This window comes from Cuculus canorus, chromosome 15 (assembly GCF_017976375.1).
Source record: "Cuculus canorus isolate bCucCan1 chromosome 15, bCucCan1.pri, whole genome shotgun sequence".
NCBI lineage: Eukaryota > Metazoa > Chordata > Aves > Cuculiformes > Cuculidae > Cuculus > Cuculus canorus.
In genome coordinates, this window is record NC_071415.1 from 15,226,098 (window position 1) to 15,253,047 (window position 26,950).

The following is a 26,950-nucleotide window of genomic DNA, read 5'->3' on the forward strand; positions in this document are numbered from 1 at the left end:
CTCTCAACGTCAAACACTATACAGGGAAAAAAGGGTGTAAATAAGAGGCTTGACAGACTGCAGTCCAACACAACATAGGGAAATACCCTGATGCTTATTCAACTTTTGTGAAATCCAACATATGCATTACTGTCTTAATTTACAAAACATCTCAGATTTCATTTAACATACCTGCACAAGTACATTTCCTTTTAAGATTCCTTTAAAGGACCTTCACAAGACTATCAGAATCTATGCTACAGTATCGTGACAGTTCTTAAATCCTCCAAGGAATAGATAAGAACCTCTTTTTGACAATATAGAAACTTCACGCTTCCTACCCGAATTTACTGTTTCGACATTTCCATTACTACAAACCGCCTCATTTTATCAGTGATCATCATCTAATATTTACATAACCCAAATAAAAATGTAACTAATCCTATTAATTTACAGTTAACATTCTTCTCAGCAGTTACACACATACTAACGCATATACCAATAAAATCACAGAATGTGACACACAACATAAAGCACTGCTTTAACTGCAGTTTTCTGCCACAGGCTGGTACTAACACGGAATGCAGGAGTCAGCTTGTGTAGAACATACAACATTAAAAAGAGACTTTTATGCTAGAAATAGCTTTTAATTCTTTATGGATACAAAACAGATGGAAGGATAGAGACAATAACATCTCCTATATCAAAGTATATCCAGTCATTCCCATCAGCTGGCACTCAGGAGATGCAAATGGCTCCTGAATAAACTCGGATCAGGTATTTGAATTTTGCAGTCTGAATCTATTTTTATTAAGTATTACATATTTTAAACACCTGAGATTAATTCTTAGCCTTCTCAAAGAAAAGAGTAAGCACCTACAGAATAATAATGAGCAGTCACTGCAGAGTTTCTCAGTTAAAAAAACCGTCTATTTCATACATCAAATAGAAAAATATATGCCTCTAGTGCAGTTAGCTTAAACTTGAGCACAATTTTGTTCTATGGTACTGACTAACATTTTTTATATTTCTAGGACAGGAAACGCTTAAGAACTTAATGGAATTGCTTAAAGATTGACAGTGCCTGGTTACACAAACATAACCAGGCTTTATCAGCAACAACATACTACCTGTCTGCATGTCTGTTGATTCAGAAATCACCAACACTAAGTCATTCTCTACTATCAACATAAAAAGCAAAGAGTTGAAATAACTACTAGCAAACTTTTTTCTCGGCTATTTCTTAGACTTCCTACGCAAAACTGTTGTAAAGAATTCTCTCTCTACTATCACAGCCATCTGCCCCATCTGTTAGGGATAAGGAGCACCAGCAAATCAGTCTCAAACCAACTGCCAAAATAGACGTCTTGGACATACCCCCAAGTGATTAAAGCAATTATTAGTATGATGCAATAGAATTGAACAGAACCAAGAGTTGTGACGCTGGGTAACTACTGATTATATTAGAAATACATATTTTTTTTAAAATTTGTATTAGATATATTGAAAAATATCTTGTACTTATGTTTAAACCTCAGAGAGTTCAGGGCCTGATTCAAGTCCTGCAAAGTCTGCAAGTGGAATAAGTCAGCACCATTTATCATCTGTAACAACTCTCGCCAGAAGTTTAGCAACAGAGTGCATCTTCCCTCTTTCTGCTTGAAGCTGGAACCTTGGAGCACACTCTGAGAAGAAGCAGGCTAATGGTACCACTCCAAACCACCGTAGCATCTTTTCTTCATCTAAACTTTAATCCTACAAGTCAAGCACACGAATAGGTTTTCAAATACAATTGCAAATATATAAACTGCATAGGTTTGCCATCAGCCTTGACAAAATGGTAATAGAAAACCAATATAAATCAACTTAATCAACTCTCAATTTTCCTTACTTACATATTTCATCGTGCTACAATGCTAAGTACTTCCTGAAGTACAGTAACACTACATGCTTTACAAGCAACACAATTTACCTTGGAAAGCTGAAAGACAGAGATGGCTGTGGAGCACTAGCCTCTGTCTCTATCTGCCTCTAACAACTCCCTCGCTACTCTAGGACAGTTATATGTCCATTTCTTCTGCAAGCAACTCTTTAGTGATTCAGCCCATATCTGCCAAATTCTGCACATACTTGACGAGGCTCCAGGTTTCATTCTCCATGAAGGAAGCATTCTAAACCAGCCGGTCTGACTGGATTGTTTTTTCTTCTCTTTGAATGACTGGGCAATATTTGTAAACAAAAATACACACAACAGGTACAGAAGCGAGGATTTTAAAAACAGTCTCGCTGTATACATGCCTTACCCAACTCCTTGATGAATACCTTGGCAGGCCTAAGTTCTTTAGTGCAGCTCTCTGTAATTGTCTGCATGTCTGCTTTCCCCCTCAAACAGTCTCTGACAAATGCTTCTGTCTTGTTTAACTCTGAAAAAGCACTTCCATCCAGCAACTTCTCTTTTGCTGTATCTTTTACTTTACCAGTTTAAAAAGCAGCAGGATGGCTCTGTGAGAGGTTTAGTTTGTCCAGCTGCCTCCTTCAAAACTATGTAACAGTAGTCTAGTGTTTGCTGAGGTGCCTTTGCTCATAGTGGGGTGCTTTTTCCAGTCAACCTTGTTCATTTAACTGATCAATCACGCAGCCTAGGTAGCAATTGTTATTACAGTCCTTATACCCGGTCCCAACCCTCTAATGCGCTTCGGCGTTTGCTCTTAGAAAGAGCTAAACCATCAGTAACTACAAATACACACCTGCCTTGCTCCTTCCACACCAAATACAGTAGTCTTTGAAATGTTCTTTGAAAACGTTAGGTTATACTGTCAACTAGCTCAGCTAAGAACTAAAATTATTATAAATGTTTTCACCTTTGGAAAAAGTCACTGCTGGAAACTAATACATTTTGCATTTGGTCTACAAATTATTATCTTTCTACTGAAATAGATGAACTACGATCTATTTGTGGTGAATATTTACCTGAGCACATTTTTAAAAGCCAGAATCGTCCTTTTGCTTTATATTCCATTTCTGAAGTAATAACCTGTTTGAAAGAAAAAACTCCAAAGAATCACAGCAGCTTTTCACAGAGACATTCAGTACCTTTGCATCTTTGTTCAGCTATGTCCTTGTGTGACAGAAAATCTTTTCATGAAGAAGCAAAGTGCATTTTAAGCTCTTCACGAGTGCTTTTGCCTGCTATTCCTATTTAAATGGCATTTTCCGGTTCTGGATTGGCAGTTAAGAAACATAACAATGAAGAAATGTAAGAATTAATACAATTCAACTGTATTTCACTCCGATTCTAGGCAGGTATCACAGCTCTTCCTAAGAGAAGAGGTACTATAAAGAACATTGCATCACATTAACAAAAGTCAATTTTCTCTTCTAATAAAATATACGAAGAGAAATACATCGATTTGGCAGATGACACAACTCCACAAGGAACAACTTATTGCAATTTCTCTTTGACATAAGAAATGGAGGGACAACAGCTGAGAGAAAACAACAGCTCTGAAGTTTAATGCAGTGTTATATATTCTTCTCCTTTACTGTGATGGCAGCTAATTGTGCAAGACCTGAAAATAAATCCCTCTGAAGCAGAGAGGTTGCTTGCATGGAATTTTCCATGCCTCAAAAAACCACTAAAATTGACAGTACAAAGAAAGAAAGAGTTGGTTTTGGTTTTTTTTAAATAGCAGGCACTGGAGGTCAGATATTCTTGTTTTCCTTTAATGAAATAAAAAAAAACAGTTACTGAAAGATTCTTGATACATACTTACCTCAAAGATTTTGCCTGCTTCAAGAAACTTCTGCCTTTTGCTACTTCTTGAGTAAGCTGCTTTAAATCATCTCCTTCAAAGCTAGGGAAAACTGGATCCTGAAAGCGGAATTCAAATTTTCTACTTTAACTTGTGCCTATCCATTATTTTCAATTTCTACCAACTTAATTAACTGAACCTAAGCTCTAGATCTCCCTGCTCTTATACACTTGCAGAAAAGCCCTGGTCATACAAGGGGAGAGGAAAACAACTCTGGATTGCATACGTCTTTGTTCACTAACGTACTTTACTAACGTGGCAATTCCTGAGGTCTCCTGCTGAAGCATTACCATGCTAAACACAGTATAAGGATGTTACAATTACATAAATGAAATACAAGATGGTAGGGATGAGAAGACACAGTAAGTTACTGTCAGCTCAAAAAAACACAGCATCCAGATAGAAGATTTATTTTGTTTCGCTTTCAAAAACTATATTACATCGTATATTTCTGTCATGGGTTTGGCCCTCTAACCAAGGCAGTCAGCAGACAGACAAAGCCAGATAATATTGCCCTTTTAGTTTCAATGTGAAGTATCATAGGAGTCTTGTATTAATTTTTCTCATTACTTTTATTTTTCTCTTCTAAATGCAGTTTGACTGCTATGAAGAACTAAGTTGAAATGATACAAAATCAAACCCAGCGACATCAATCCATTTAACGTACATCTTCATCATCGAGCCCCTCTGTCAGCATTCTGTGTGCTGCTAGTTGTCCATCCACAGCTCCAGAACTGCAATGGTAGCGCCCCCCTGTCTGAGAAGCGACCTTCTTCAGAAATTCATTAGCTCCCCTGTTAACAGCAAAATAGCAAGTTACTTAGGAAAATTATTTCACTGAAAACTACAACAACAGAAAAATAATTTCTAAGAACTCCTATAAAAATAGGACATCAAAACAAACAGTTTGGAGGATATGATGATAAACTTCTGCATCATTTCTAATTGTCAGTTGCTAATGAAGAATATACACTGCTCAGCTGTCATAACCTTCAAAGACTGGCTATTTTTGGACAAGAGTTTCAGTGCAGCACTAGAACTAAAAAAAAACAAAACTAAGCCAAGAAATCCAGAAGCAGGTAAAGGGCAGTAATAGTTTACACAGGGGAAGAAAACCAGAAGTTTTGTACAAGAAGAACATTTTGTACGTGCCCTATATTTTATTCTCTTGACTAAGCTTGTATCACTTGCCACTGTCCAACATTATCCACTGGGATAACTGGTATGTTTATTACTATATTCTTACTGCACACAAGCTAAATCACTTCTAATACGCTTTTACTGCCATTTATACTTCATTTTAGAGTTCTGTCTCCCAAGCACTAGCATTGCATACATCCATTAATTTCAAGTAAACTGCAGGGACTGATTCCATTCGAGGACTGGGCACTAAAACCTCCACAAGAAACCAGGGGACTTCTTGGAAAGGAAGCAGAGATTTTATTTCAGACTCATCAGAAGTGACATCTTTCTTCCTTAGTAGTAGATTTCCTTAACAGAAAGTTATTGGCTACTGACCATATAACCTAATAATATGCAAATTAGTTAACTCTAAATATTCATAATTAAAAGACTTTTCAGGGACCAGGAATTCAAAGTTTTAACCAAAAATTAAGATATATAAAAGCTTATAAAATAACACTCCCTTCCTGTCAGACTTCACCTGCAAAATCACAGACCACAGCTAAATATCGAGACTCCTACTACCTCTCCCCTTAACAGCTTGAAAAAACGACGTCCAAATTAACAGTCACCTTTTGTGGGATTTAGCTTTAAGGCTTATTAGCTACCATAGCAGTACAGGATCCGGGCAACTTAATTTGGAGCAGTAATGGAGCTTTGAAGCAAATCCCTCCATTAATTTTGTCTGCCACGTGCAGGTTTGGCTCTGACAGTAGCTCTGTTGTGTACAAACCATGTTCCTTTAGCAGCAGGCTCAGCTAGAAATTCCAGTAGACACATGCTCTCAACAATTTATCAGGTATTAGCGTGGTCGTACAACCACAACATCCTCTGGTGAGCACCTAGCAGACACACCCACAGATGACTCCTCAGACACCCTGAGCTCTGAAAACATCCTGAAACTCTACAAAATGGTCCAAGCATCACATGTGCCCTATTTTATCACAACTATCATCTCTCAGACTTCCTTGAGATCTTCCCTCATCTATTCTCACTCCTGCTTAAAAATATTTTACTTTTCTTATAACCGTGTTTCCTGTTGCGTGTTCACCTTTCTGAACGTTTTATTTCTAGCACAATCCTGGTGTTCAGTGAACTGATACATTTCGATAACCCAGCCTCTTGACAAAAAATAAACTTAGGAATTTAAAAGATTATTTTTTTTCTCGCAAAGTATCATATATACCTGTCTGTGCAGCTAAAAGAAATGGTGTGGATTTTAATATCTTGCTTCTTTCTCAGTCTTTCAATTTCTTTCAAAATCAGACTGCAACTGGTGTCTGGTTTTCCATCAGTCAATACATACAGTGCCTCTATACCTTGGAAACTGAGAGCCTTCTGAAAAGCAGAAAATAAGCTTAAATAATTACTATGTTTATGCAAGAAGTTATACTTAAGAACAAAAACACTATTCCAATGATTTAATAAGGCTTTATACTTACTACATCACTAATCATGTTTGACATTGTCTTTTCCTTTTCACCAAGTATAAAAGGGATCAAGGATATAAATTTGAAAAACAAACTAGTAGATAATTTGTAGCATAAGGCAATATATTCCTAAGCAGGACATCACCAAAAACTGACTCACTGAAATAAGACTATCTGGTTTTGCAGAAATGTCAACAGAAGATTTTTACATCGCATTTTCTGTGAGTTAAAGATGCTTAATATCTGAAAATCAGGCTCACTAGGACTTGGCCTTTTTATATTATGTAACCATATTATGCTACCATAATGGACTCAGTGGAGATTTCCGTAATACAGACATGCCTTATAGTTCTACTGAACTTGATTCAATATGAATTCCATAAAACTTATAAGGACATTCTGCAAGGGTGTCTAGGACAAGAATAATTTGTTTAAGGCAACATTTTTTTTTATTCAAATTTTAAATCCCATGAAATTACAAGTTCTTTCTGCCCTTGTTTTAAATTATTATTAGCAATTAAATTTCTACACTGAGACTTTTTATAGAAGTTTCTTCACCTGTTACTAAAGTTCAAGAATTGCACTCAATGCCCATGCAATTCCAAAATATGCTGCTGCTTTAAAATCCCTGTTGACTCAGAACAAATATATCACAGCCATAGTCGTACATAAGCATCATTTTAAGAAACTGGCTATTTTCTCTCCTCATTGAACACAAATATTAATGCAGCTATTGGTATTTCAGTTTTCTTCAACTCAGCATGAGCAATGAATTATATGGGCCCTGGGGATAGGAAGAGTGACTTGATTCCATACCTGTTCATCGTTTTGCATATAAAAATGTTGTATGCCTTCACCCAGTCATTTTCCTAAAATATTATCAGTCAGATGGAAGTGTTTTATCACCGCAAGACTCCGTTATGTGGTACACAACTTACTAACCTGTAAAGCCATAAGGATGCACGTATTACCAAGAGCGTGGAATTTGGACACCCACTGCACAGCATCATGACAGGTTTCATCAGTTGCCTCTACAAGACACTCCTTCCAACTCTCTGCATTTTCTGCAAATCTCAGCAGGTTAAACCTAAGAGGAAAGATGGCCCACAACATTTAACCCTATCCAATGCTATCATTCACTTCAAATAAAAACCCAAAATAAAGCAAACTCAAACCAAATTAAAAACCAACAAACCAACCAACAAAACCAAGAAAAGAACATCCACCAACCAAAATCCCCAAATCAAAATCCTAGTATTGGAATATGGTCTTCGGCTTTGGAGGAATCAGAAAGCCTATTTCACTCTGCACGAGCAGAAAATCTATAGGAATGCTGAGCCTAAAAAGACAGATGGTATCAGCCTGTGGCAAATGAGCCTCAGATCTCAGAGAGCTGAGAATTAAAAGCTCTCTGAATTAAAAAGAACAACAGAGAAAGTAGTTCATGCCACACGCGTATTATGCACTAAAATACAATAATTACTTGTATTGTGTTTCAGTACTGCATTATTATAATTCAGTAACCTTGTTACAAAATAAGAAGTAGTGCACATTTCAGTCTTTATCAGTAGCGCATTGTACCTGACTTCGTTTTTTCTCAGCTGTTCCCAAATAAGGGACGTGAGTTCTTTTGTGATACGTGGCAGATATGGGTCCATGGAACCAGATGTATCAACCAAAACACAGACATTTGCTTCTAAAATGGTACCAAACAACCTTCGGCTTCCTGGGTCAGAACATTAAAACTAATTAAGTGTCATCACACAGGCTATTTTATTGAACACATGATTTTATTGAGCATGCTGTAAAATCTTCAGTCTTTATGGGTTATTCTAGACACAATTCTTCATAATAAATTTTAATCTGCGTGGAAACTAGGGAGTTCAAAGGTTAATGACAGAAAAGTCTTCTGCCATTTCAAATTTAGCACTATCAAATATTAATTACTAGCCAACTGCGGCAATTTGCATTAAACAATTTGTAGCTCTTTACAATCTAGAAAAAAAATAAATGCAACAAACTTCCTTATGAGCAACAGAGGAATCAAAATACTTTTCATCAGCAGTGATGTTGAACTTCTAAATAGTGCACATTCTTAGCAAAAGAAACAGAAAAGCCGATTTTGCTTGCACATTATTGCATGCATTCTGCTGATAGAAAGCATCTGACAGCAGGGACCTTGTATTAATGAACGCAGCATTCAAAAAGGAAAAGCTTATTTCACATCAACCTAGATGTTCATCAGCTACACAGATGCCGATTTCTCTTGTACTCTTATTTTATTGTCATAAAATACTACTTAAAATTTCAGTGAAATGCAAAACAGGTCACCTTCATTTATAATTGAGATCCAGACTTACTGTATTAGAAACAGCAGGCAAGAATATTTTACGAGTGTTTAAATTGTGCTTTATGGAAAAAAAGCTGCACACCAATACCTGACAGAAGCCACTGTATTCTTTGTATATAGCGCTGCAACACTTTCTCCAGTTGTTCAGTGTAGACTTCCAGTTCTTTAGATTGAAACTGTAGATGTTTCACAACCCCCTATAAAAATTCAATTTGTACAAGTGTCTTACTTCAGGACATCTGAGTCCAGCTGCTTTATATGTAATATCCGCATTAAAAATTAGGTCAATTATTTTTTTTGTCTTTATCTCTATGAAATAGTGTAAGGAAGTTTTTGTGATTCTGTTGCTACTAAATAATTGGTTTATCCAAATTAGAAAAGCCTAGTTGTCACCTCAGCAAGCTGTGCTAGACAAGATTATATCATTTGACTGAACAGATGCATCTATTGCATTATTTCTGAAATTTTATAGATGCAATGGGGGAATAATATCCCAGACTTAACTTTCTATGCTTCCCTCCAGTCATTACACAGACAAAAACAATCAAGATCAAATGTTTTCCAAGTTTTGACTCACACATGACTTTTAAAAGCTGTGCTTGAAGTTTTAAAATTATTTTTTTCACTGTGTGAGCAGAGGAGATGCCACATGTTCTAAAGCTCCCATGCAGTTTGCATTTCAAACATACCAAATATTTTTCGTGGTGAATAAATATACCTTCTTGAGCTTAACAGAAGGGTGATTTAGAAAGAATAACAGGGGATAGCGGAGGGAACCCCACAGTACCAGGCCACAAACACTGATCAACATGCATCGCCTTAAACAAATACAAAGCCTTTTAATGATGTAGATATAGGACATCTGAAAAAGCTTACATTGATTTCTACAGTTGGGAAGATAGCACAGTATTTTGCCGATACTTTCTTGTGCAGAGACTCCACAGTTTGCTTTTGGTGAGTACAGCCTGGACCGAACATCAGTCTGGGCAATTCCAGTTTAAGCTTTTTAATGCTATACTTGGTCAGCCACTTGTAATATAAACAAATGCAGCAATTGATCGTTAGTAAATATTAGAGCAGTTGAAGTAATGATACATTGTACAGAATCACAATTAACGTGTTCGCATCAATTCATACAGGTAATTCGAAAATAGCAACTTATCGGTAAGGTGTAAAATACCTCTTTGCTTGAACAAATTTCCTCCTTTTTCGGCAACTTAACAGAAGAAATAGAGTTTCTCACACATGTTATCTTTGGATACTTTCGGTATACTGTACCTAGTTAAGCAAAAGAACAGAGAAACATTAGGAGCCCCAGTTTTAAATCTTAAACCAATCCTACCCAAAATCAAACACCAAACCAAAGAACCCCACTGCTGCTTGATAAGTGAAACTCACTTCCACTCACTATTTAAAGCACACTCGTAATCGTTGACTTAACATCCTAATAGTTCTATAATATAAATACTGATCATAAAAAGGCTTCACCCATCATATCTTGATAATACATACCCACATTTCTTCCTTTATCAGTGTAAAATACTGACACAGAAATTTCTGGCTGCTTCCTTGGTTTACGCTTTCTTTTATTCTCAGTCTGAGGCCATTCTTTTATTGTTTGTGCTACCAATAAAATAAAAAAATGATGTTGACTTACTTCAGCTAGATAAAACTCCTACATGCAATGCTGTTCTTCAGTTTATAGTTTCCTACTGCCAGAATTATAAATACTTAATTTTCAATACATCAGTAGATCTCAAGACTCAAATTTAATGCAGACATATAAAAAAACCTGCAGATGTTATCAAAGATGCAAAGAAAAACCTCTCAAAAAATCACTAAAATGGGAGAGATACGAATTGGACTTTAAGGAATCAACAGTAACTGGAGCCAGTTTAAGAGCTGTTCTGTATACTAGCAGCAGTTGCAAAAGTTAGTACTTCAGATAACCTTACGTTTGTGTTCTAATTTTCCTTCACCACTGGATCATGAATAATTAAATTAAATGGAACAGCATATTTATTACAATGAGATCTAACAGCATTAGCAGAAAAAAATACATATATTTAACATAATAAATCTCTGAATTGTTGAGCCTTTGAAAAAAAACGGAGTATGAATTGAAAACCAAGAGAAGTGGGGTTCTAATTACAACCTCAAGGATGGGACAAAGCAGGGTTCTATTTTCCACCACACTCAAATTTGACATTTCCTGATACAGGATAGGTATTTTGTCAGATGTTATACAGCTCTGCAGCATTCCTTTCACCCACGACCTAAGAGAAAGCTAGACCTATTACAGCCAAAACTCATATTGAAGTAATTTCTAAACAACCTCTATATTTCCTAACAATCTGATTGAAGATTAAAATTGCAGGTGCTTCTAAAAAAATGTAAATGAAATGTCTAACTTAAGGGTTTTTTTTTAAGCAAAACCCTAAGTACCCAAAGACAAAAAGCCCCTAATCCATACAGACCTGGTGGAATGTCTGCTTTAGCACTAGGAGGACGCCATGCCAATACTCCTGGGGACATATTCCTCTCCGTACTATGGCTGTCTTTCGTATACTACAGAAAACAATAAATAAAAAAACAACATAGTATTTCAGTTGGATCGTAACTGCATTACTCAAAACTAGAACTATGCTTCATTATCGCATCCCTGGAGGTGTTCAAGGCCCTCAAGAGTGCCAACCACATTTCAAGGATGAGACCTGAAAATTTCAGGTCAAAAGTTAAGTCTTCAACCCTCTGCAACAGGAAGTTCTGTATTTGGTCATTTACCCACCCAAGTGGCAAGCGCTGGCACTGACCATTTAAGTACACTACAGATTTGCACAGCATTTGGAAATAAACCCAGCAGGCAGGAAACAAATCCTGATTCCTATTTCTTGTTTTCTGCTGTCTCTCTGTGTGGCCAAAGACATGCTAGATAGCTGCTGCTGTCATCTCACCTGTAAATGAGCAGGATACCATAACATTCAGTACTTGCTAGAAGGACTCATGAAATGGACATAACTTAGTACAGCACATTTGTTTTGCACATTAAAATTCAGAGCACTGTCACAGTGCTTCCTTCAAGTTTTCAGCCTGAACACTTCTCTCACAACAAGCAGCATCTGATAGTTGGGTAGGAATTCTAATTAAAATACATAGTCTTAAAATGGGACCATTTCAAACCATTCTAGCCAGACTCAGAGCTGTGGGTTTAGGAGATGGCAACTTCTGTGGCCTTCCTTTCTCTTTCTTTGTAACCACGTTGGAGTCTCTTTCTGGTATAAGTGCAGTAACAGGCCGATTTACTGAACGTTGCTTTAAGGATTCCACTAGGAATGCACACTGAAATGGAAATTCACATTGGTTAGCAATTCATATACATGAAATACAAGTAAATGGCATTTCAAAGACGGGCATTCTGTATTTATTGCTTTAATAACAAATAAAATCCATACCAAATATTAATCTGGCAAGGTTTAACGCCTCTAAGGGAACCAAAACCCCTTTGTGCTTTGCTTGCTCAAACACATAGGAGGGAATTCCTCCCTACTCAGAGCAAACTTTTCAAAAGAAAAGCCAACAGTATGTATATCAAGATCAGAATAAACTGGAAGAAGACGAACCAAGTATACGCAACTATTAAATGACAACAAAATATCTTAAGATCTCATCGGATATCCACCAATCCTTCTCTTTATAAATACTTTTCTGACTCAAACTTGGGTGCAACAAGGTGCTCAGACCTCTGAATGTGTATCTCACTGCAGGTAACATTCTCACCACACTTATGAAAGAAACAACCACCGTGCTGCCAGGCTGGCTATGTTACCTCAGTCGCTTCGTTAGATACCTTTTCTAAAAGTAATGTGCGTGTAATATGGAGAGATATAGTCCAGTTCTACACTCTGAGTGCACTTCAAAAAACAGCTGTTATTGAATTTAACAAATTTATTGTGCCAACAATAAGCCCTCACTCCACTAACTTTTTAAATATTTTTTTGTATACGTAATTGTAAAAAACAATTAATTCTACTTGAGAAGAACTCATTGTAGGATTGGCAACAAAAAGGAGAATCACTCCAACACCAGTCACTGCAGCGCTACTGTACAACTGCTTTCTAGTCCATATTCACACTATGGTGACTATTCTCACTCTCTAGAGCATTCCTGCCCATCTTACAAGGATTTCAATTTTGTCCAATCTTCTGCACTGTCAGCTGAACAAACACCGTTGAATTATTTTCTGAAGAAAAACATAACTTACAGATATATACAATTCATACCTTTTGGGAGTAGTTGTTTGCTTTTTCCACTTCTGACACAATAACAGTGATATCATCACTTTCAAAAATACCTGATAAACAAATATAGGTTTATACATCTAATATAGGTTTATACATCTACAATTTGTAAATCATGCCAAGTATCGATGAAGAGAATGAAAAACCCTTTGTTTCCCATAAGCCAGGCAGTCTGGACCTACCATATTTGTAACTGCACTATAAATAGGAATCTTTAAAATACCCAGCAGTGAATTCAAATAGGGGAAAAAATCAAATTCCTGCATTAAGGCTGCATTACAATATTCTGCAAGACAACGCAAAGCCTCAATCAAACTAAGACCTCTGTTTATATCTCAGTGCCAGTACAGCACCATCACATCCTAGAAAAGTAAATTACTTGATTAAGGCAAAAAGGCATTAGTAAGTATTATTTAATTAATGAAAAAGAAATGTGCTGACTTTCCTTTTCACGTACCTGCTTCTCCAAACCAATGAAATCTCCCATTGGCTGCCTGTGCTATTTCTTTAAAAGCAACGGCAGTTTCAGTCGGGTTAGCATAGCGGGCTGGCATAATCCTACTGGAGTCCATGTTCTCCATTACACTGAACAGACAGACATGAAGGTGCAAATCAAACCCTCTGCAAACCTCAGCTACATAAGCACTGACTGTGTGCTGCAAGACAGAGAAGAAAAAAAGGAAAACAAAAGAGAAAAAAAAAATCAGTACCCTCTGCCTCAGATGAGCTTCCATCAACTCCACTTGTTCTTGAACTGATGAACACACTCCCAACCTGAGTAACTCAGCAGAGGCACATCCTGGGTAGCTGAACCCCTCCTCAATCAATGCACATACACAAGAACTGCCACTATTGCTAGTGACAATGGCAACAGCATTGCTGCAGCCAGTAAGTGAGACTGGGTAGCTATTTTTCTGTGATTCACACATTATTAACAACTGATACCTCCAACACACAAATAGCAATTGCAGAAATGGAAGTTTGGGATCCTGGCAATTGTACTGGCTTAGATACGTAAAGATTTATCCTACCAACAAAGAATGGTGACTAGTCAAATGTGAGGGGGAAAGAAAAAGAAAGTTGATTTTAATTCTGGTAGGAATTTATAGAAGAGCTGTGAAACCTGTAATGATACTTACCGTTTCCTGATCAGGTATTCCAGTAGTCAGCAGGTAAAGTCCTTGTGATTTGTGTTTCTCTTTGTCTTTGAAGTCCACTTCCACAGCTCTCCTGAGAGCACCCATGAGATTTCTACTCCCTTTGCACTGCAAGTTTGACACCCACCTAAAAGGAGATGTTTACAGTTCAAAGAATGAAACAATAAAAGCTTTTGTTTCTGCTTGAAGCAGTAAAGAGAACTAAGAACCTTAAATAACACTGCACTGCAGTCTAGAATTTTTTAGAATGACAGACAGCAAAACCAGATTATAGAACAACCCAAATTACTTATTCTTGCTTTGGTACTGCCACCATGGCAAACTGTATTTTAAGGTGAGATTCAGAGCTTCGGGATGAAAGATTTCTCCCTTATTTAGAAAAAAAAATTGATATAGTAGAACTTAGAGGAATAAAAATGAACCCGCAGAACTATAACAAAACCGAGGGTGTAACGCACAAACAGAAACCTGGGATGTATCTCCAGTGTATGGGGAAAAAAAACAGTTTAGCTTTCACATCCCAGCTGAATTTTAAGCAGTTTTCAATTCCTCATGCAGCCTGCACATTTCTTACAGACATTTGTATACCTGTGCACATATACATTCTGTATACATATGAAATACAAAGTCATTAGGATATATTAAACTTAATAATGCTGTTTCCACAACAAGCCATCATGAACAATTACCGTAGAACAGTTCAGGGTCAACTATTTTTGCTACACGATAAATTTATTAATTTTCACAATGCTGTTTAAATCTGTTTCTCTTTTATCTGTTTCATGGTAGCTGTGATCACTTAAATCAGATGTATAGGGAAGTTATTCGATCCTACCTCCAAGCATTTTCTAAGTTTTCTGGTTGGGCAGGAACCAGTTCCAGCTGCCAAGGCACAACATCACTCCCAAATCTTTCACGGAAAGATAACAGTAATTAATTTCCAGAGTATGCTTTAGAACAAACAAAAGGATAGAGTAAATACTCTGAAAAAGAAAAATCCGATTTGGGGTATTACAGATGTAAAATTGTCTCCTACCTATTCTCCGTTTCAAACAATTTAATTATTCACATTTATCCATCACTCAAGGGTTTTCAAGGTAATCAGATTTTCAAGGTAGTGGGCGAGACTAAACTTCTCTTTCCTGAACAGGATCCTAAGTGAGCTGATAAAAGCTCAGTGGAATGACTGTGACAAAAACAACCTCAATCTTTAGATACTACCTGTTTCTCTCTTGCGAGGCAACAGCTCTGCTCTCCCACCAGGTTTGGAACTGCTGACTCTCTCTTACCCACCATTCAGAAACCCACACAGGTGTTATTCAGCAGCTGTGCCATATGTTTCTGACTACCCACATCAAGCACAAAGTTTTAGTACTATTAGCTATTAAAAAACCTACTGGAATTACTACAAAATTTAAGGGGTGTCCTCAGTTATCGTACCTGAGACACCTTCACAATCCTCTGCCAATAAAACTTTCTGACATGTGAATTGATACTATCCTGAACAATACAGCAGGAAGATAATTTGTTGCAGGTGTGATGCCATCTGTTTCAGTGAGCCTCACCCAAACCAGGGATGTTTTCATTACTAATCTTGTTGCTGTATATCTAATCCATACACCTATCAAAAAAAGAAACCAGTGCTACTCTTGCAATTAATTCCTCATAAAACATTATATAAGTTTTTAAAAAATCTAAAATATGTCCAGTATTTACTACATTCTGTCATCAAACTTCTTTCATTGCAATATGTTACAATTATTTTAAAAGAATCTTAAATAGTTGCTTACGCTATAATATCGAAGTAATCCTTATTTGACATTTGTTCCTCAAGTAAAAGTCGCAAAGAATGTCTGATATGGATGATGCACATGGAGTTTGTCATTGATATATCAACAAGTATAACCACCCTATATAAGAAATGTTAGTTGTCAAAAAAAAACCAAACTTATGTAATTACATTCTTACCTTCACTGTCCTCTAAATCACCAGAGAAAGTATCTATTAGATACGTAACAAAATGTATAAACACCGAATATATATATATGTAGATATAGATAAGTCTACAAAACAAAGCTAGATTTTAAAAAAATGACAACAATAATGGAAAAGTCTCCCTTCCTTAAATTATGGAAAGATCAGGGTACTGGCATATGTAGTGTCACAATGGCTGTTGAACCCCAAACAGGTCCTCTTCCTTCTCTGTACTTGACTATCCAAACGATCTCTGAAATGTGTGGTTTACTTGCTAGATAACTAAAATTTAAGAGTCTCATGGAAACTGCAGTTGTGTTAAGTGATGCTCCCCAATTTCTTAAATTCACTGGACTATTGAAAAAGCTGAATATCAATATCTGTTTTCAGAAGTGAATTACTTACACTGGTCATATTCGCAACTGTTGTCTCTACAGTAATGCCCTGTATTACTTGGTGCTGACTTACACACAAGCAAACACTGGCAAACAAGACCTATCACCAATATACAACAAAAAGGGTTATCAAGGTACGATACCTCCTTTCACAAACATTTCCCCATATTCTTCTACTAGCAACAGATAGCCATTCAATCCGTTTCTCATAGACTCTTACCATTTTAGCAAGCTGTTTCTGTGAATACAGAAAATTAAGTTAGAAATAAAAAGTTCAAGTAAAACCAGGCCTGCTGCTACACTACTTCCTAGAAAACTCCTTGTATACCTTGAGTCTTTCTTGGTCTAGCCAGTAACAATTAGACTTTCTTCCTCATAAAACGTTTTTGACTTTCAAAAAGATAAAATAGAATAAAAAAACCTTTTTTTTTCTTACAGGTAAACCCAGATGAAAGGGGACAGTTCTGTTAAAGCAAGCAGGGGTACTCCATGGTGTTGTATCATTTCAATGTACAGACTCAAGGATCCACACACATAGGTAAAAAAAATGTAAATGCATTCTTACAGATGGATTGCAAAATGTACACTGCTATAATTTACGAGCAGCACTGACAGACTCTCTTACTTCACCTCCTTCCTCAGTAGCATAAGAATCTGGCTCTGAAGTCTGACCAGATCACTGCAGATTTACACAGAAGGCTCTCAGTGCATGAATCCCTGCAGTATTTACATAACAGGACAAATAATATGGAATAATTAGATAGTAATCTAGCTCTGACAGGTCCACATCAGTACAGACAACTCACCTGATAGCTGTATATTGCTGGCAGGTCAATGTGGATATTCTTCACAGTTCCATCATACCATTCAAACTGCATCATCGCTTTCTAGAAGGATAAAATAACACAGTTTTGTGTTTACAGAAGCTCCGCTAATATAGAATTCCTCCCTGAATCAGTCTGAAGAGTGGCATATGTATCCGACTTGAATCTACAACTCAAATTTCACTTAAAGCCTGTAGATTTCCTCTAACTGAAAGCGCTGATTTTAATTAGAAAAAAAAAGTCACAATAGAAAGGAAAAAAGAAAAGAAGAAGAACGAGTCCCCCTTACTCACCTCGTGCAAAGTTGATGATACTGTTTTTTTAAGAATAGGTACAAATTCTTCCACAGGAGAGAAAGCATTGGGAGCCAAAACTTGATAAAGGTTTAACTTCTTTGCTATAGCAAGGAACAAAGATATTAAATAAAACACATACTCTGTCCTTAATGATTTTTTCCTGTTAAGCTTTTATTTCTGTGCTACCTTTCAAACCATTCGTTTTTAACCAGTCCATTGAGGTTTTGGCCAGGACGCATGATGTTTGAATAACTAATGGTCCTTTGTGCTCCTGAGGCTTTGGTAAGAACTTGGAAGGTGCTGTATTTGCAAATTCTGCGGAAACCTAAAACAAATTTTAAGAAGAACTCTTGCAAGTTTTAGCATATTTTTTCATACCCTCAATTCACAATATCCAGCATGGAATATTTTTTTTTACTTATGTTCACCAAAAAGCTGGGGTTTTAGCAAGCAAAACACTTTGAAAACAGCTATCATTGGTCCTCCTATGAATAAGCTTCAGGGGACAACGTTCCATTAACAGATTTTAACTTCCTAACTTCAACACTAGTAATGGATCTACAGAAGCCCTTAGTATTCTGCAGCTGAGTTAAGTGTCCACCTTTTCCTGGTAGGAAAAGTACCTTATCAGCAATTTAAAAGACTGTTGGAACTTCATTTGAGTGATCATGCATACAGTTCAACCAGCAATTCTCTTACACTTCCATTACAATCTTGGTACAATGCTCTTTTCCTCACATTTTGGTTGGTTTATAAAACTTGCTGCATTTTGGAGAATGTCTAGCAAAATGTCTCCTTTACTGGTTTTGGCCTCAATTTGCTCTTACAATGTATGGTCTATTGATGATATTCAAAATTCACTTATCATAACACTGGATTGATCTTATAATTTTTTTCATGTTGTTAACACTAAAAAGTTCTACCTCTGGCACTTCAAAGTACACATGAAAGTAAAAAGATACATACATCTGCTATTCTAGTTATAACTGGGCCGTCTATTCTTCTTTGAAAAGACTGTTTGATGCTCTTGAGTAAGTCCTTAGCCTTCTGGGACTCATGAAGCAGCAGATGAAGGTCACTGCTATCAAAATTCTGTACATATAAAAACAAAGGGGGAAAAATAAGTTAACTGCTACTCAAATATCAGCCAAACACAGGTTACTTACTTTGATGTGCCTACATCTATACAAGACTGCCTGGCACAGCAGAATGGAGTGTAAATGTATCGTACGCACTGCATATAAGTTATTAATCATTTTATAAACAAGATACTATTTTATTATTTTGCATCAGTCTATAAACAGGATGAAAGCAGTGGCTTTTTATCACCTTCTGTCAGTGAACAATATCTGCAAAATTTATTGCGCTTTTCAGTTGCAGAAAGAATTAACCACATGTTTATCGGCCACATTCTCAGTACTTGTCTGAAAGACTTTCAGCATCAGGTTTTGCCATAAACTTTTACTCAGATGACAATTAGCTTCTGAAAGGTAAGAATCATCAAAAAGAGAGAAAAATGCTTTGTCCCTCTAGCTGTCACCTACCTCTTCCTTTGAAGTGTAGCAATGATAACGGCCTCTCACAGCTTCTGCAAGGTTCTTTAGAACTGCCTACAGGTGTAAATAAGAGGAAAAATAGTTACTTTGATTTGGTCATCTCTTTTGATAACATGGGTTGTTGGTATTCAATTCTATACTGAGACAGAGAAAGAATCTTTGAGGTACATGTAGTGACAAAGCCAAAGTAATTACATTTCCTTTGCTTTCTTACCAGTCTTATTTTAATACTTAATACCATTTTAGCACATCTGAAAAGCTTTTCTTTTGAAAAGCAATTTTCGAAACAGGCAACAACAGTCAGGTTCTTTCACCCTGTGCTAAAATGCCAATCAGTTCCTCTCCCTTTGAAGGCAGGCCTGTGGCTAGTCAGATCAAACACCTATCACTGAAGTCTACAAGTATAAAATATAAAGCTATACTTTCCCTGCCCACAATTACCACAAAAATATTCTATTCCAGAGACTGTCCTACTTGTATCATATCACTCCCTGGTCCTCGTCCGTCTCTCATGATCTCTCTCCCAATCCACTTGTCCTTCCTGCCACATTACCTACCAAGTCCCTTATTTTTCTGTTTTCACCTGCAAAAGAGCTCTCAGACCCAAGATCTTCTCTGTAAACACACAGGATGATTATCTGGAAACAACCGCTTCCTTCGAGCTGCTGAGCCTGTCCACACCACTTTGCTGACACTTCTACTTTTGTTAGGAACCAAGAGGAATGCTCCAAACAAATCTTTTCATACGTGCAAATCTGCCCTAAAGAGAACACAATTCTAGATCAAGAGCTCTTTAGAGAGCAGGACAGCCACCCTGCAAGTTTGTGAGATAAGATATTGCAGCTGAATAGTAAACAAATGACAGGACACTTCATGAATTGTGACCATACTTACAAGAGAAGCAGGATTGCTGCAATCATAGCTAACAGCATGAGCCTGCAGTTTTCTCCCCAGCATACGCTGCTGAATATAGTCACACAATATTTCCGAAGTCTGATCAGGGCTAATATAAATAAACAAATAAAGGTAAAAAGATTAACCACTGGCAGTAAAAAAATGAGGGGAAAAAAAAGGCCATACTGAAAAAAACAGGGAATAAAATCAAGTGGGAAAGAAATAACAAATCATAGGAATGTAAACCAGCTGTTCAGTGTAACATGGCCTCCTCTCCCTCTTTCAACAATTACTGAGGTACCGCTCCTGGGGTCTCGTTCCATCCTGAAAACCTGAATGATAATAAAAGCACTAAAATTCTACTCTGTTTCAGTATAGCCTGTGTGTGAAATGTTCTAACTTATTCCTTAGCAGCTTCGCAAGCTAAAAATCAACAATTGTGATTTTGCTCCCAAGACAAACTGTGACAGAAAAGTTTCCATCTCAGATCTTCAACTGTACTTTAGGATGTCCACAGTCTTCCAAAGGCACTGAAGACAGTAAAATGGCTTTGTGTTTAGAAATCCGTGGCCCACACAGCTTTCATTCCCTGAGTTTTGATGGTTCTTCATGGCAAGTAAAAACTGTCCCTTCCAGCTACAACTAAGGAAGTTTTCACTTGCATATACTAGAAACTTTTGCTTTCTGTTCAAAAGAAAAGTTGAAACGTTTTAACAGAACACTGTGCATTCAGTAAATTAGCTGAAACTTAATCTCGATCCCCCTAAATACCAAGCTTGCCAAGCTTACACCATCTCTTTTTGGCATATTTATAATAATTACAATGAACACAGGAATACAGTAACACCCCAGAATCCTTACTGTAGTCTTTTTCTTGTAATCCTGACTCCAGCTCTGCAAATTTTCAAGTGATGACAGTAGAACTGCAGAATTTAAGTCCATAATTTATCTAATGTCAGCCTGGTTTAATTTATTTAATCAGACATTTTAAGTTTCCCATCAGCACCACTAACATCACAGAAAGACGACTACCTTTGAACGCTTAATGCTATTTTACAGCAAAATCTAGCTCACCATCTAACCTTCCCAGAGGTGTGGACCCAGTGTCATCCTTAATGAATCTGAACGATTTTTATTGATTTAAAATTAGAGCTAGCAGACTCTCAGTAGATTAATGATCTGCAAAGGGAAAACCTAACTTGGTATCAGAAAAGAGAAGAGTTATACACAGGAAAAAAATGAGAAGAAATAAATTCCAGTGGTATGAACTATAAATACACAGAACTTCAATATGAAATTTTCTATTTATTTTCGTATCAAGTTCAGATTCTTCTACCAATTCTGTATCCAAGTTAAAGCCGGTTGTTAGGACAGATAACAAATTTACCAGCTTCCTACAACAAGGATAAGAGAATTCAGTTCTTTCATCGTAAGGACACATTTTAAGGCTTTCAGCAGATTGCAGCCTCGACCAGGCTCCAGCTGTTGTATCCACTGTCGTGCTTCATGTAGCCTAGAGGAAAACACAACAGGAGTATGTACACTTAACATGCAGGTGCTAAATAAGACAGATCACAAAGATTACTACAAACTACAGGAGCTGCTAAGATATTTTACACATGAACAAACAGCTTGACATCACTGACTGCACTTAAAATTAACTGCACTTTTTCCCCTCTTATTAGCCACTGCAGGCACGTGATAAAAAACACACTGTTTACTATCGACCAGAGATTGCTTTAATTAAATGAAGACCTTATCTGAAACACCTTTATTTTTCAGAAAAACGAGCCTACTTACACATGACCATCGATGTGTTTTGGACTCTCCCACAAAGGTGAAATTTCTGTACTGAATGACAGGCAGTATAGTTGCTTCTTATAACACAGCTGTTCATCTATTAAGCACTAATAAATCAAAAAAATGTTAATGTATTAGTATCCATGCTGCTTCTAATAGGTTTATTATGCAAAAGAATAGAAACATTAATTTCCTAAAAATAACTGACAGCAATATTTTCAGCTACCACAGAGAAAAGCCTCCAAGAAAGTCATACATATTCAAGTATTTGGTAAGGATTACATAGACAAAACCTGCAAACCCACAGTAATCCAGGCAATTTGTTAATGGGGCAGGGAGCAGGGAATATTTGTTGTACTGGTATCTGGTTTTCTCTCCAGTTGATAAGCACATGGAACATCCTGATCTAGATTGGGGATATTCACCCATCAAGTAATTACAAAAAAAGGCTTAATACATATTCATGGATAGGGCTAAACAACCGTTCAAGTATTAAGGCTAGGTAAACATATGGAAATTGAGTTTTCTTGAAGGAGTTTCATTTAAAACACACAAATGAAAAATGCACACATATAAATTGAAATTAAACAAATCCTGAATGCAGGAAATTAAATTACAGAAAGTTTCAAAGTTAGATATTAAATCACACACATTTTATCTTTTTTTGTAAAGGTAAGTTAAGATGTTAAGTGTTATAAAAATAAAGGGCATAAGGAAGGGACTGGGGGTCTTCAGGAAGTGATTAACTCACTAAGATTCTGACTGCAATTGTGAAATGTGCTTTGTTGTCACAAAACAAAGATATAAAGGAAAGTATTTACTATAAATAGCTCTCTGTACAACTTGGTTCTAGCTCTTACAGCTTTTTGTTATGCCAGTTCATTCTGTAAAAAAAGATGCTAAGAGAATTGAGAAACTTTCAAATACTAATAAGTTAAGTATTATTATTACAGTACATACTGGAATTTGTTTGGATCTACACATTAACAAAGACTGCACTTTCAAAGACATTTAAAACATGCTCTTCTACAACAGAAATCTTTTATTCTATTGTATATTAGGCATTTAAGTAGATTTTTTTTCCATTTACTTCATGGCTTGTAGTTACACAGAACCTTGATTAGTACATTATAATTGCCAAAGTCTGCTTTATTATTACTTACAAGAAGGTCTTTCTGAAAATCCAGTAGTCTAGGTCTGTAACTCACATGAGACACATCAACCACAAGCCCAACTTTGGTTCCTTTTATAAGGCCAAACACCTTAAAAGACAGGAGTCATTGGAAACACTAATCTTATCTAAAGTTTAAAAACGTTACTGTCAATTCTGTACAAAACCATTTTAAAACTAGATATTAGGTCTTTATTTTCACTTTAAACTTTTCAACATCAGAATGACACAGGGACAAAGCCAGGGTGGAGGGAAGAAGAGAGGACTACTGGCTCCCAGTTTATGCTTAGCAGCAAATGACATTCCCTCCTACCCAAGCAAACCGATTCATTAAACAAGGGGATAAAAATTAACTTTGTCTACAGCACCTCCTTCAGGTTAAATCAAGCAACTTTGTGGAAAACCAGATTTTGGAAGCTGCTTGTTTCTCTATACACTTTGAGAAGGAGTTACATCCCTTGCCCATTCCTGAGCATCAGCACTGCTAAGCACAATCAGCTATTAACCAGCTGATTGAAAGAGAGGACTGTAACCCAGCTCCACTGCAGTAATAGGTTAAGCTCAGCACTGTCTGCCTGTGCTTAAATTGTGCTGAGAGGTCCCGATAATTAAGATTGCAAAGAGAATGAAAAAGACTAGATCTAGAAAGCAGAAAACCACATACCAAAAAAAAGATCACGAAACACCAACCCACTGCAAAGGTAAATAACACTGCACATGATGTGTCAACTCACAGTAAATAATAAGCTTTCTGGAAGCTACTACTCACTAGTATTCAAAAGTAACTTTTCTCTTTAATGCCATATACAGTTTCATTCAAAAAATATACTGCAAAGTTAAAGTTACCTTTCTGCTGTCCTGCAACAGCCACTGAATTCGCTGCTGATAAAGTTCAATCACTCTGACAAAAGGCATAGCACATATTTAGCTAAGGCATTCTCTTGCATTGCATATCAATGTAATATCCAACAATTACTCTTCACATCCTTTTCTCTCCAAGACACAAGATTACCTTTAAAAATAGTTTCCAGTGTTCTCCTACAACTGGTGGTTGCAGGGCTAACCACTTAAATACTTCTTCACCTAAAATTGTTTGATAAGATACAAAAGCTGTCTGAAAAACTGGATCACTGCAATGTTTTCTAACCAGTTGCTGGCTAATTCAGGAAAGAGGTATTCACTATGTGACCAACATCAGCTCAGGCAAAACCGAGTTTAAATCATCACACATAGGTTATTTTCAGGTGTATTTCATACAAACTGCACAACTGCTTAAGACATTAATGAAATATAACCTCGTGATTGAAAGGCAGCACGCTCACCGAATTGATGGACTAACTGCAGCACAAAAATTTCAAAAATTTAATTTCAAAACAGGTATAGACTCAAGTAAAACAAAGTGCTTGCAGTCATTCAAAACTTTTACTTCAACCAGCTTGTTTTAAATCCACATGCATAATTTTTACAATGTAATGAATGCATTTCAAAGAGAGAAAAACTTTGCTTTTTCAAAACGCAAAAGATACTTCTTTTTAAGCCAGATTTGCAGACAGTTTGCTTAGATGGCACCAGGCCCACGTACTAAGAGAGGTCTTTCTGAGGATTCTGGATCTTCATGCCTGACACAGTAAAGTAAGATAAAGTAGTGGCATTCCTAGAGCAGTCTAACGAGCATTGTGAAGACCAGTAAAAGAGTTACAATTACTCTGCAGGTTATCAAATTTAGTCATTAAGCGTTTTCCTCAATTTAAGTTTCTTCAATTTTATAAATTTAAAATTCACTTAGAAGGCTAACTCTCACATATCACAACCAGATCCACGACTTGAAACTAATTCAAGTTACAGTAAACATATTTCACAAACATGTCGAATTACCTGTGAAAACCCAACCATTCAATAACCACCTTTCTATAATGAGCTGTTTCAGTTCAAAACCTGGCCAAATGGCACCTCATTAAAAAATAAAAGGACTCAGCTGTAGTAATATATAATTATCAATTCCCCCCAATCTCATCAGAAAGGATTTAATGCGATGATACTCTCAAGTTCCCAGAGATAACAAATCAAGACTTAAAGCAGTACCTGAAATCATGACGAAAGGAGATACAGAATCTGTTACACATCAAAATGATAAACAAGAGGGATACTTACTCAGAAAGCCTCGACTCAAAACTCGTAACAGTCTCTTCTGTAAACTCTCTCTCTTCAACACCAGTTCTTGAGTTCCTGGAACATTATGCCTAATTAGCATCAGAGATGCACATAAAGCAGGACCAACTAAAGAAAGGGCAGTGTTGTACTTACAAAACACATTTGCCTTCATTTACCAGATGCTCAAATGTTAACTGCAAGGATTCTAAACTGTAGTTTCTTAGCCATTCTTCCGTGGTTTGCACCTTTTCAGGCTGTATTTTCTCCATTTGTATCCTCTACAGATCAAGTCAGGAAAAATTAAATGCCATATGAGAAATGAAATATGCTGTTCAAATGTGACAAAAATATAACTCCTAAGGATAGCAGCTGGTAGGCAGTACATATCCAAGAACACTACAATTTTAGGTGCTGGCATACTCTTTTGGATGTGGGATGCAAAGAAAAAGGTTTCCAAGCACCCCCAGACTGTGAGCTAAAGGAAGGGGAAGGAGATCTTAGTTTGGAGGAGACAGGAAGAAAGATAAGAAATAGACTTTAGTAAAAGAAATAAAAGAAACAGCCCAGTGATCTACCAGAGGAGGAAAAACAAGGAATCTCCACAGCCCGCCCCACAAGAGTTTGAAGGAGTATATGTTGTCTGCTGCTTTTCTAAAGAAAAGTACAGTACCAACACTTGATCTACCTTAAAGATTATCTCATTCCAAACCCCCTGCCACGGGCAGGGACACCTCCCACTGGATCAGGGGCTCCAAGGCCCATCCAACCTGGCCTGGAACCCCTCCAGGGATGGGGCAGGCACAGCTTCCCTGGGCAGCCTGGGCCAGGGCCTCACCGCCCTCAGCGTGAGGAAATTCCTCCTCGTGTCCAGTCTAAATCTGCCCCTCTGCAGTTTGTACCCGTTCCGCCTCGTCCTGTCCCCACAGGCCTTTATGAACAGCCCCTCCCCAGCTCTCCTGCAGCCCCTTCAGGCACTGGAAGGTCACTCTCAGGTCTCTGCGGAGCCTTCTCTTCTCCAGCTGAACACCCCCCAACTCTCTCAGCCTGTCCTCGGACGGGAGGTGCTCCAACTCTCTGAGCATCCTTATAGCCTCCTCCGGACCCGTTCCAACAGCTCCATATTGTTCTTACATTGAGGATTCCAGAACCGGACACAATACTCCACATGAGGTCTCCCCAGAGAGGAGCAGAGGGGCAGAATCCCCTCCCTCCCTGCTGCCCGCGCTGCTCTGGATGCAGCCCAGGACACGGGTGGTTTCTGGGCTGTGAGCGCTCGTTGCCACCTCATGTCGAGCTTCTCCTCCCCAGCGCCCCAATCCTTCTCCTCAGGGCCGCTCCCCATCACGCCCCCCCTATTGTTGGCAATTTATACGATAATCACATCGCACGTGGAACTCGAGCAAATTAACAGCTGCCAAGAGGAGCTACTAATTACCCGCCTGGAGCGAACACGTTCTCGGAGCTCATTGCGGGGGGATTATCCGCAGCTGCCAGAGGAGCCGGGCGGGGGGCACCCGAGGGAGAGCCCCCGCCCCGCTCCTGTTAGCGCGTCGCCGATGGAGACGGAGCGGGAGGAGCCCGGGAGGAGCGGGAGGAGCCCGCGGCGGGAGCTGCGCTGACTCGGAACAGCAGCACCGAACAGAAGTCTGTTACCTGTAAGGTAATAGATCCCCCATCCCTG

The 26,950-nt window shown here is 37.6% G+C and overlaps 1 protein-coding gene across 1 annotated transcript; it reads right to left on the bottom strand.

Annotated features, from left to right (window-relative positions):
• Positions 1-646: 646 nt before the first annotated feature.
• On the bottom strand, positions 647-26,887 carry VWA3A (von Willebrand factor A domain containing 3A). The gene is made up of 32 exons (XM_054080668.1): positions 26,705-26,887; positions 25,423-25,547; positions 25,270-25,344; positions 23,965-24,019; positions 23,111-23,209; positions 21,948-22,054; positions 21,535-21,660; positions 20,148-20,256; positions 19,242-19,307; positions 18,664-18,789; positions 17,884-18,022; positions 17,695-17,798; positions 17,384-17,464; positions 16,721-16,815; positions 15,999-16,118; positions 15,044-15,118; positions 14,191-14,335; positions 13,509-13,707; positions 13,034-13,104; positions 11,934-12,092; positions 11,231-11,321; positions 10,266-10,376; positions 9,934-10,031; positions 9,630-9,782; positions 8,842-8,950; positions 7,985-8,129; positions 7,346-7,490; positions 6,160-6,311; positions 4,459-4,585; positions 3,753-3,850; positions 2,950-3,013; positions 647-1,734 (listed from the first exon to the last, which is right to left on the bottom strand). Exons 2-31 carry the CDS (start codon positions 25,536-25,538, stop codon positions 2,962-2,964), a joined length of 3,348 nt encoding a protein of 1,115 aa, XP_053936643.1. The 5' UTR covers positions 25,539-25,547; positions 26,705-26,887; the 3' UTR covers positions 647-1,734; positions 2,950-2,961.
• Positions 26,888-26,950: the final 63 nt, after the last annotated feature.

Excerpts from the sequence above, each read along its gene's own strand:
- VWA3A (XM_054080668.1), bottom strand. The coding sequence starts at position 25,538 with ATGGAGAAAATACAGCCTGAAAAGGTGCAAACCACGGAAGAATGGCTA. Across the intron at positions 22,055-23,110 it reads ATTTTCAGAAAGACCTTCTT|TGCTTAATAGATGAACAGCT; the intron begins GTAAGTAATAAT and ends TTGATTTATTAG. Across the intron at positions 16,119-16,720 it reads GGAAATGTTTGTGAAAGGAG|GGTGGTTATACTTGTTGATA; the intron begins GTATCGTACCTT and ends TTTCTTATATAG.